At 39.8% G+C, this 12,175-nt stretch overlaps 1 protein-coding gene and 1 long non-coding RNA gene across 3 annotated transcripts in view; one reads left to right on the top strand and one right to left on the bottom strand.

Annotated features, from left to right (window-relative positions):
- plod2 (procollagen-lysine, 2-oxoglutarate 5-dioxygenase 2) overlaps positions 1-3,434 on the bottom strand; it is a 37,964-nt gene extending 34,530 nt beyond the window's left edge. For both annotated transcript variants that reach the window (XM_084340780.1, XM_084340781.1), the window contains exon 1: positions 3,000-3,434. In XM_084340780.1, the coding sequence (XP_084196906.1) occupies positions 3,000-3,102 (103 nt within the window). In that variant the 5' untranslated portion in view covers positions 3,103-3,434. The remainder of the gene's footprint in view (positions 1-2,999) is intronic.
- LOC311249604 overlaps positions 1-12,175 on the top strand; it is a 266,354-nt gene that overhangs the window by 185,206 nt on the left and 68,973 nt on the right. The gene's annotated exons all lie outside the window — the stretch shown is intronic.

Genomic DNA, 12,175 nt, shown 5'->3' with positions numbered 1-12,175 from the left:
CCCCCCCTTCAGGCTGGTAGAAGAAGCTACGGTGGCTGTAAAACACAAAGGCACGACCCAGAGCCTCCGTTTTGTTTGTCCTTCCTGGGCTTCCTAAGAAACATAGTGGACTGCTGGGAAGAGGAGCTGGTCCATCTGTAGATATAAAGGACTCATTCTAAGGCAACAAAACACAATTCTTAATTTCAGGTAATTAAACACTAATAAAAACATAACTGTGAATCTTATATTCTGTTTCTGGCGATAGATCCTCCTAAATCTAGTCAAATTCATTTGAACAAATGATTTGAATTAGGATTTATCTGTTGTCGCAAACTATTCAGTCTTTGATTGGCTTGCAATTGGAGAAAGTAGTCACGCACAGACTCACACCACAAGAACTGCATGTTGAATCCAGTATACACTCTATCCGAAGTGCTGTTCACACAGTCAGTCAGAGGGAAGTGAAAGGCTCCTTTCAGATGGCCTGACAGTGGGGGTATACGCCGCCCAATTTTTGTAACTTTCCAAACACGGACAAACCAACAGCCACGTCCACTGTTCACAGTGGCCGGCCAGGTGCGCATAGGTGAGAAATGGGCAGAGGTCTGCATTCCTGCTTCTTCTGCCATCCCTTTCCACTGCTGAATCACACCATTCGCACCTGTGCTACAACAAAAATCTGCATTTGTTTTGCACCAAATGAGAAAACACTCACACCGCACCTCAACTCGCACAGCTGGCGTTTAACACGAATACCGGTTAATGAAGCATTTTTTCTTTAACCTTTTATATTTCTGTCTTTTTAAACCATGTCGCTATGACAACCAGCATCTTGCCCCCCTTACAGGAAAGTCTGTTTAAAATAACTGAAGAAGTTGCGCATCTGCTGCTTGTTGAAGCGAGGGATGACGCTACATCTGACCTTGCTCTAACAGAGAATATATTGGCCTTTGTTATTTGCTCACAATAAACAATACGTCCTGCTTTCTTCAGGAACGAAAAGGAAAAGTGTTGAGGGGAGGGAAACATTAGTCATCAAGTTGTTATTTGTCGCTTTTAACACATCATAAATGAGGTGAAACAAAGTCTTTCTGATGTAATGACCCAGACAGGCTCATAACTGGTGTACAACAATGTTTTATCACTACAGTATGACCCAATCAAAAACACATGGTTGCTATTTGAATTAGAAAATGAGAAAAATCTAGCGAATATATGCGCTACAACTTTTGCATATAATAAAATACAATGTGTTGGGTCTTGAGCTTCTCTGTTTGGCTTGTGTTATAATATCTGACCATAAAAGGTAAGGGTATTCATGGAGTTCGTAGAATTAATCTCCGGTGTCCTGTTTGGTCCATAAAACTGTCTCTAGTAGTTCAAGAATGAGTGAATAAGTGTTTTTGCCAAAACATCTGTCTAAATTCCAGCTCCAGTTAAAATGCAATGATTTAATCACATATTAAAGGGGCACTATGTAGTTTTGGAGGAGAACTTCAAACTCAGAGTTTTAATATTTGCAATGTTAATGAGGTAATTGTACAAACTCGAATATTTATTTTGTCCATAACTGAATAAATGAAAATAAGGCCCCCAGAACACTGTTTGAAGCTAGAAAGTTGGCAGGGTCCGCCACATATAAACAAAGTAAAACGGTATGAAATTGTGTTTTCCTTTTTTTGGTCCGTTAGTTTATTCAGTCATGAAAACAAAGAGAGTTTGTTTGTTTAGTTTGTTTATGCATAAAAATCACTTAATGATTAAAATGTCTTTCCAAAAACTACATTGTGCGTCTTTAACATGAGCCATTAAATGACGTTTGCACGCTCACATAAAGTAAGAAAACTTTTATTTACAACTGCTGATTTACCTCCAATCAAACTCCATTCATGAGAGATTAAGTAGATTTAGTATGTGCGTCCAAAGCAGCTGCATAACCCATCCAAGGTGTACTGACGAGGCTCTCGTAAACATTTTAACCCTCGTACAGTTAAAGTGGCTACTGTGTGAAACACAAAAACAAGTCTGTGAAGACTGAAAGCAGCTGTTGTGCCCTGATGGTGCACTGCCTCCCCTATCAACAACATGCATCATTAGAAAAGAAACAGACATATCTTAAAAATAAACCCGCACTCCTGGTGACACCACTGTGGTATACAAAGAACATATGTACCCACTTATGTTGTTGTTTACAGGTTTTTACAAGATGCCCTGTGAGTGTGAAAGGAGCCGTGTTAAACTGAAATGATTTTAGGGCAATTTGGAGCAATTTAGCCGCAGCGACATGCTAACAGGGGCAGGGCTTTCAAGCCAGTCAATAAAACTGTGACACATCTGGGGTTCATAAACCTATACATGCACAGTACATAGGTTGTCTGAGCAGCTGAGCACTCAAACAGGTTGCAGCTCTTTGGCTCTGCTCCCATGAGTCTTCAATTATAACAGCTTTACAACTGATTCTCTGTGTCTCAAGCAATATAATTGCTTGTTTGCTGTTAAATAAAAGGGATTTCTCGCACATGCTGAGCTGTAAAATCATGATAATATCATAAAAAACACTAGTTTTTAATTTCAAGTTTTTAATGCAAACTTAAGAGCACCAAAGCACTGACTTTTTACAGCCTGGCCTAACACTGTGTGCGTTTGGTGTGTGTCTGTAAAAACAGCATACAACATGGAATTAAAATGGGATAGTGTGAAGAGAAACCGCAGACGCTTCTCCTGTTCGGTGCGCTATCACCATGTCATTTTACGCTCAGACATACTGTATGTAGCGCTGGACAGATTTCCCTGGCATGCAGCCTGCACCTCTTGTACAGTAATCTCATCCCAGAAAAACAGATATTCTTCTGTTTGGACACTTGACAGACATGACAGATCTGAGATGCAGCTAGACTTTAAAAAAAAAAAAGTTCGACCAAAGCCAAAAAAATATGATGCAGCTTCGCGTATTTATTGGATTTCGGGAACAATGGGAGAGAGAGGAAAGTTTGTTTTGTTTTGTTTTTTTCGCTCACCTTTAGGAATAAGCGCAGGAGCCTGAGGTGTTTCAGTAGGGTAGACACAATTTGCAAACTTCAGCCAGCATGAAAACACAAAACAAAAGTTGAGGTACTCCATTGCTGTTATATTGTGCGCGCTCCCGGTGACCGGCTGGACTGTTAGGATCCAGGATCGGGATCAGGGGGTCCTTCCTAGTGCAGGCTGCGCTCTCTCTCGCGATAATAAAACAATAAAGAGGTAAAAAAAGAAAATCCTCTGCTCTTGAGACTTTTGCTCCAGGGGAACGGTGGTGAAAGTGGTGCAAAGGCAAGGGAATTAGAGAGCAACAGGCGCGGTTCCTTAATTGCAACAGCTGCCACTTGAGTCCCCGGTGAAGTGAAGTGGAGTGAAGTGAAGAGCCGTGAAGAGAAACACTGGAGGAGAAAGATGACCGTGTACACCCCCTGACACAGGAACGAAAGTCCTGCGTGAAAGTGTGACCGAGCACAGCTGTATTTGAACCCCCCACCACGACTGCTGGATATCCCTCCCCCTGGTCCCCTCCCCCTGCACCAACACTGCTCCACTTCTCCACCCAGCCCATAACAGACTTCTCATTCAGCCGCATCAAACGGGGAATAAAAGGACAAACAAACAGGATTTTTATATCAGTTTTCCCCCCTCTGATCACACAGACTATCCAACCACCAGTGAACTTTTCCTTTACTGTATATGAGGTTATATAACATAAAAATGCACTCAGATCCTTAAATTAAGGTAGAAATAGACCTACCAATGTAAATATAGTGTACTTTGTTTATCTCTTAGGAGTTGAACAGGAAAAAATGTACTTAAAGTATCAGAAGTACCATGTGTAGGCTATATTGCGCCAATATTATGGACACATGAATGTAGATAAAGTTATAACTTTACATCATGTTGTCTACAAAAATTACGATAACACTTTATAATAACCATCATTAATAAATCGTTAATTTATAGTGCTTATAGTTATTTTACTGTTGGGAAAAATAAACACTTTATTAGCCATTTAATAAGCAATTGTAAAGATTTAGAAAACACCAGTTGTAACTTTATAACGGCCAAACAATTAATGTTTATAGATTAACTACACTATTTATTACCCTAAAAGTATTATTATTACCATCAGTCGCTACTTTACAATCAATAATTACCCATGGTTTATGAAGCATTTCATTGTTAGTTAACAATGGAATAACTATTAACTAAAGTGCAATTAACTATCTATTTACCATTTATTAGTGATGTTTATTATTCATTATATGATTATATTTTTCACAGTATAGATGTAGGACACATGTAGTGTGTTAACATTTCACTTAGAATTTCAACATAGATACGCTGAATGTATCTAAGTGTCTAAAGTTCTTTACTGTTCTGTACAAATTATACGTATCTGTGCTTTACTTACCATTTCATGACACATAGTTACTTTACAAATGAAGATATTACAAACAAAGAATATAATGAACTTTTAAAACATGATTTACTGCAAACTATACATCCCCAAGGTTTAACAGTCCCCTTTAATTTAAAGAAGCTTAAGCCTAAGTACTTTTACAGTGCGGTTTGAGTTTTTTTTTAACTCGAGGATCTGAATATTTCTTCCCACACTCAGCAAAGCTAAAGGATCAAATGTAAATACTCATGTGAAACATTATTACTTGAGTGATAATGTGTACTCAGTTATTTTCCACTGGAGCCGCAGCAGATGAGTATTTCCTTCATTAATCTATTAATCTTTTGGTCATTGAAAAGTCAGAAATAGTGAAAAAAATGCTTAAAACCCAAGATGACATCATCGATGTGCTTTTAAGATTAATGTATTAACTAATTAATTAACTTTATGTTAATCATTATCCAACTAATGACTTCAGCTCTTCTTTCCAGCACTTTCCTGTACAGTACAGTAGATAACTCCATGATGTCATCCAGCTGTTGAGTGTATGATACAGTTAACTGATGTTGCAGATGTTGGATCTGGTCTTGATTCCCTACAGCAATGTACATACACACACACGAGGGAGAAGTGAAGGGGAAAACAGAAACCAAACATTAAATCCCAGCCTCCATTTACCGTCGGATTGTATCTGTGTCTCGTAGTTTCTCAGCTGACCTTGAAGCCAGCACTTTGTCTCATTTTGTCTCTCATTTTTTATTAGTAGCAACAGACGTGCCCCCCGGCTAAAAACCATTCCTGTCTGGCAAACGGCTCGCAATTGCAATGACTGCCAGTGCCCAGATTGTTTTACTCAATGACATCACCGGGTTCCCAGTTTTGAATGCAGAGGGAGTACAAACAGAACTTTATTACGTGCTAAATTACTTTTTTCCAGTGAGGCCCTGATAAACCCTGAAAATGCAGAGCCCTGCCAGAAAACCCAACATACTTGGACTTCAGACATTCTTTTCACTGTACTGAGCACAGGGCAGGCACGTTTATGGAAATTAGTGTGTCACGAGAAAATTACCGCCTTGAATCCGGCTGTCTGTCTCTCAAATAGAAACACAGTCAACCTACAAAGCTACTGTGAAACTCGAACAAACTCAATCTGAATTATCAGTCACATTATTTTCAATAAAACGGCTCAGTGACAAAGCAGGGATTTCTGCCCCGTGGGCTGGTGAGGGAACTCTCTGCAGCTGGAAAATATAAGTGTTTGTGGTACAGAACCTCATGCAGGATCTTGGCAGCGTGCAATAGGGAATTTGCTCTGTCTTACTCCAATTCACTGGCTCACGTTGGAACACCCACCAAACAGTTGGAATAGCCACTAAAATGTCCTCTGGATTTGATTAGACCCTACCAAATGTTCAAAAGTTATACAAGGGGTTTAATATCCCATCAGAGGCTGGTGATTGAGAATGGGAGATACTATAGAGAAACATGATAGTCCTTTACTGTTCTGAGTCAGGATTTGCGACACATTTTAAGTGCTTGTGGTGGCAGAGGTACTGATGATTAAGTTTGGGATGCATGCGGTGTGGGTGAGAAAATTACCTTTAATTACACAAAAATGGGCATATACAGAAGCTGGGAGACACGCATGGAAGTAAAGCTAAATACAGATGTTTATCAACCTTAAAAGGGAGCACAGACTGTGTGGAACCTTTTAACAGCACAGGTGGTGTGCTCTTGAGCAGGCTTTTTCATTTTGGTTCATTTCAGCGCCAAATAAAACACAGAAGCCTGCAGCCTTCACTGCCGTTGCATTAGTAAAAGACTAAACAGTGTTGCAGCCTCCCGATGATGGTAGCCCTCGTCCTCTATTTTCAGCACTGTTGTGGAGACAGTGATTTTACAGACACTGTTTAAATTTAATCAAGCTGAGAGAAGAAACAGATGATTCGCTAGGGAGAGAACTATAAAAGTGATGCCCGATATTGAACATAAAAATAAATTTCCAATGGAGAAAAAGAGAAGTCAGTGAGAAAAGGAACACAAGGGAAAATACAGCTGAAATGTTTCTTCAATTTCTTCACTGATTTATTTGACTACCATCAGTATTTGTATACAGACGGCTGGCGGCTTAAAGACAGCACCTTGTTTCAAGGTTTACTGACACACTTGTTGGGTTGTGTTATACTTCCTTTCCAATCATATATGAGTACATTGATGTGAGATTCAAGTACTATGTGTCTTTTCAGAGGTTTTCAGGGTTGTTTTGGAGGGTTATTTAGGTAGTAGTAGGCTCTAGAGGTCCTTAAGGAGATTCTTTGGGTCCTTTTTGTAACTGATAAAGGGAATTTTGATGGCCAAAACAGGTCTGAGGAGTCCTTTAGGAGATTGATGTGGTAATTAAGAAGGTTCTAGCAGGCCGTTATGAGGCTAGTGTGGTCATTGAGGTGGTTCTAGAGGTGTTAGGGGTTGTTTAGTAAGTTTTAGTGGTTATTGATGAGGTTCTATGGTACCCGAGGAGTTTTGATGGCTATTGAGGAAGTACTAGAGAAACTGTAAGAGGTTTTAGTAGCTATAGTGTTCGAAACTTAGGAACATTATCAATGGCCTATAGAATCTAAAGGCTCTTTAAGGAGATTGCAGTGGTCAGTTCGATAGTTATATGGGTAGTTTAGGAGATTATAGTTCAGTACTTTCAGAGTTGTAATGCCCGTTGAGAAGGTTCAAGCCTTCTGAAGGCCACCGAGTAGGTTCTGGGGGTCATTTAAGAGGTTTAAGTAGTTTGAATTGAGAACGTTCTGAATGTTCTCCACCACCATCCCTCCAATAAAGTTCAACTCGCTTGAATCTTTGACAAATAGCATTAAAGCTGTTGTGGGCCTCACAGAGAAACAACACCTCAATTATACACTTTATGTTGTTTTTCCTCCAATTTGTCACCCCATTGTCCACAATGCCAGGCATATAATCTACAAAAACAAGTGTCAAATTTATTTAGGTCAGTGTACTGCTTTAGGCAATATCAAAATCACATAGCTGTCAGTGGTTGGGCCACACCTTGGGCTTCTTTCTATTCTCCACTCTATTTTTGACGTAACCCTCTTTTGGTGGTACGACCGGATGGTTTTTCAATTGCACTGGTGAGTCACTTGGCCCCTAAACCCTGCTTGAGAACCCACAATTGCACCATAATAGTAAAAGAATGGGTTTTATTTTCATCCCAATGCTTTGATCACTCTGCAGAAAGTTTAATTACTAGTCCAGATCAATGGAAAGGGCCGCACTGCTTTGCCCCAGTCAGCTCGTCTTCATGAGAGTTTATCTTTACGTCATCCCTAGCTCAGTTCTGTCTACGTTAGTCCCACTTGTGAGGCCACAGGGTATCCATTGGTTCAGGGTGTGGTCCAGGGGATGCTAGGAGGGGGTAAGAGAGGGGGATTTCATCAACACCCCATTTGATCTTAGACCAAAGAATTTTAACAGGCACAGCAAGTACATTTTTAATGTTAACCCAGAGTCTGACCACAAAAGGGGAGAAAAGGGTTCAACGTGGATTAATTCACTTTGATCATGGGCGGTCTTTCATCTATTGTCTCAGACTACATCCTGAGCTTACTGTGAAGATTTGAGCAACAAATTATATTAAATGCACACTTGAATATGTTTGCAATTTTCAAACCTGTGTGAGTTTCAGTCCTATAAATTTGCATTTTCACCGACTGGACTGGGGTTTTAGGGCAGTGCTCCTTCCAAATTACACATAATGAGCTCTCTTGCTAGCCTTTCATTTGAATGTCATCATTAGGCAGCCATGTTAAAACCACAAGGCTTAAAAAAGTTCAAGAAGTAGGTTGAAAAGAGGAGGATTCAGCCTTGCATTAATCCTTTCCTTCCAGTGCCACCTTATCGCCTTAAAAATAATGTTCATACACTACAAATTAGCTTTGGTAAATACAGCTTGGAGGATACATAATTGCTGCCTGGCCTCCTTTCACTGACAACAATTCTCAAACCACATGACATCTTCATATTATCCAGACATCATAGGGAGGAGGTTGGGTGGATAGCTCTACAGTCCAAAGCTCAGGACTTTTGGTACAATACACTCAGATTCGTGTCCTGTGTCCCAGATGTTGTTAGGACTAGCATGGGTGGGCATTCTCATGATTTTAGATCAGTATTGATCTGAAATCTTCAAGGCGGCCATAATCCTTTATGAAATGGCCACTTACTTCTGTCTCCAGACTTCATATAACCTCGTTGACTAACAGATCAATGCTACTGAAACATACATATAAAGTTAATGTTGCCATTATACATGTGTCAACAACTGCCGACCTGTCCAATGTCAGCTGGCATTGACTCCAGCCAATTCATGGCTATTTCAAATCTTGCTATAATCGCAGCCCAATTGGCAGGATATAAGGTTAACAGTTAACATTTCTGCAAACCACAGATGTGTCAAAGATTGACATTTGTAGTGGCATATCACGTTCATATTATATGCATATTAGCTTACTACTACATCAGGATATGGAGGGGATTGAGTTTGTGTTACAAGCCAAAAGGCTGCCAAACTGTTGACCGTCGTTCGAGCCACACCAGTGCATATTTGTAAAGACACCATTTTTGTGCATACAAAACTGGATGTTTTGTTCAGGAGACCTGGGGATATTTCCAGCCCTATATGTAGCGTGGATCCTGATTGGGATTGCATCGATCGTGTTAGTTTTTCCAGATTGCCCACTCCTAGGACTAGCTTCTTTTCTTTTGAATACCAAAACTATGATTGTTTCCTTACGCTAACCAAGTGCTTTGAGTTGCCTAAACATGTCCATGAAAGGCATGTACTGAACATAAGATGTATATGAGCATCACTTTTGGTAGATAGTGTTTTGAGACCTCCCCAGTCTTTGATTTGTTCTCAGGAATGCCAGTGTAAAGTAAATAACCATCCCCCATTTTATACTCTACATCTGCTCTCTTTCTCCCAGTTGTGTGTACATGGTGTTTTCCTAGGCTGCGTTTGCACAGATGTTGCTTTAGCCATTTGTTTGTCAAAGTGGGTTTACAGCACGGATACCAGAAATTCCCAATACTGTATGCTTTTTGTGAGTGAGTCTTTGTTTGATTCTCAGCACGTGTTGGGCTCCAAAATTAGTCAGGGGAGTATATTATTGTTCCAGAATTTAAACAATGTTTCCATTAAGCCAGTGGTTTCACTGATCGTAACTGTAACAGGACGTACTTGCACAAAACAGTCTCAATCAGCCTTCACAATGCCACGTAGAATTCATTTGTCTTTCACCAGTGTGGGCAGAGCTTCAACCCAGCAGTTCAGCGAAAGAAACAATAGAAGAACCTCAACCCACAGATCCTGAATGTGTCAGTTGTGTAAATACAGTACAACACAAGACTGTCGTGTCTTCTTCAATCACAAAGGCGAACCACGTTCAAGACGTTTTTATTGTTGCTTGTTTGCCTCTCCTGACTTCCAGACTTAAAATCCACTTGTGTAACCAATTGTGTCAGTTTTGAACACATAACACAAAATTACCACACATTTTATGGGCTGCAAAGCTGTCACATGTGTTTAATTATGAGGGTCGTCAATCAAATAGGGTGTTAAACAAAATAGATCCCCTCAAACTGTAGCTGGAGAAAACATCTGTGTTTGTCCCAGTCTGGGACATCGCACCCGGCAAATCACAGCTGCAGTTACATCAGTTACATCAGTGACATCACTTTTGTGTGGTCTAGATGTTCCAGGGAAACAAATTCATTTAAAGCACAATTCCAGAAAATCTGTTACTGGATATCCATAGAGAGAGTGATTTCTAAGGAAGTCGCCACAGTCCACTCCAAAGGGAGAAAAATAATTGAGAGTTAAACATTAATCATTGCAGATCACTGCTGTTATAGTACCGTGCTGACTGAAGGTAGAGAAAGCTCCCAGTGAAGTCATTTGAAATGTTGGGTCAATAGGAGTTCAACGGCGAGAGTTTATAGGCCGAGCACCAAAATTACAGAACCTGTAGAAATGCTGGTCAAGATGCAAAAGAAACTTGTAATGTTACGAAGGCCGGCAACATACTAAAAATGTGCTTTTGGCTGTTTGTTTGTTAGATAACTCAAACACTTGTGGGCAAGAAATGAGATATACACCCTGGAATTTCAAATAAGACATTTTTGGCTTGATTTTCATGAATTTATGCAGTTGCTGCAATTAAAATAAAGCACATGTCCCATTACTGTCTGTCATAATGTGTGTTTTAATACAGGTAGACCAGGATCCGGACTAGGGTTTCAGCTGTGTACCAGTTTCACATTATGAAATTAACTGTTTTCATGACATGTACATTTGCTCATCTAAGGTATTGAATTCTATGGTATTAGTATTATAAGACTAATATAGGACATAATATTTTGTGAAGGGGTGTTTGTTAATATTAACTGGAATGGCACTCGGTAGAGAGCATACCTCCACCAAAGGCCCAACATGGGCCGAGACCCATCCTCCATCCAGATTTCCCAGAAATCTGTTCAGTAGTTTTTGTGTAATCCCGCTGACAAACCAACAAGCCAACCAAGCAACCAACAAACAAACAAAACGACACGGGCGAGAGCATTACCTCTTTGGTGGAGGTTATAATTGCAATTGTATCATAAAGTATACCATGATACTGTGATGTTTTCTAAGACGGTTATTATATTGTGAGGATCTCATACCGCTGCAACCCAAATCTGGAAGCAGTTGAGAACATTTCCAAACACACTTTCTGTCATCAAAAATGTAATTATTTTATCAGGTTATCAAATACAGTAAATGATTAAAAAGGACCAGGAGTCTCTGCTAAATGATACTGTCAACATGCCAACACACACTGACAATGCTAACATGACACATTCACCATTTAGTTTTGACTGTCAGTACGCCAACATTTGCTAATACCACCAAACACAACATCAGCTGAGGTTGATGGGAATGCCATTAGTTTTACAGGAATTTGGTCATAATTGTTAGTTAACGAATGATAAGTGATGATAATGATAACCGAAAGACAGACTAACTGTAAGACTGTCCCTGTCTCTGGCTGCTGTCCCTAGAAATGTTCCCATGATCCCCAGAAAACAGAATTATCATCCCTATCCACGCCCACTCTGGCACTCAATGCACAAACCTCCACAATTCACGTCAACCACAGCTTTATTACCCGCCCATATATTCCAGAAACCCATGCCGAGCAAAGTGTAAAAATCTATCACTGTCCCAAAATGTGGTATTTGTCATGACACAGAAATTCAGTTCTTCAGAAAGTCTGAGATGCAGTGTATTGTGTGTAAACTTGAATGTAAACTGCGGCCTCAAATATTTTGGATTGCAAGAGCGATCACTCAACACAGTAGACAATATCCATGAACGCACTGACATCAGCCCCAATTAAATGTTAGAGAACATTATATAATAGTAATTTTTCCATCAATGTCATGAAAAAGTGCTTTTGTTCCTTTAGACATGACAGTTAGACAAAAATACTGTATGAGCTGTTCCAAACTGCAACAGCGGCAGCAACCTCGCTCCTTTACTCTGCCCCGGAATAACTCTTTTCATTGATGTGTGATTAAGAAAAGCTTAAAAAAATGCCTATATTAAATAAGAATCCTTTAGGCTACACCCAAGGTTAACAGCTTCAGGTTAATGGCTTACTTGAAAAGGGACTAAATGAAATGTTCTCATTTCCCTTTTCATGTTATCCCTGAAGGACATCT

This window comes from Pagrus pagrus, assembly GCF_965226575.1.
Source record: "Pagrus pagrus genome assembly, chromosome: 20".
Classification (NCBI taxonomy): Eukaryota; Metazoa; Chordata; class Actinopteri; order Spariformes; family Sparidae; genus Pagrus; species Pagrus pagrus.
The sequence above is the reverse complement of the archived record's forward strand: the minus strand, read 5'-3'. Positions and strand labels throughout refer to the sequence as shown.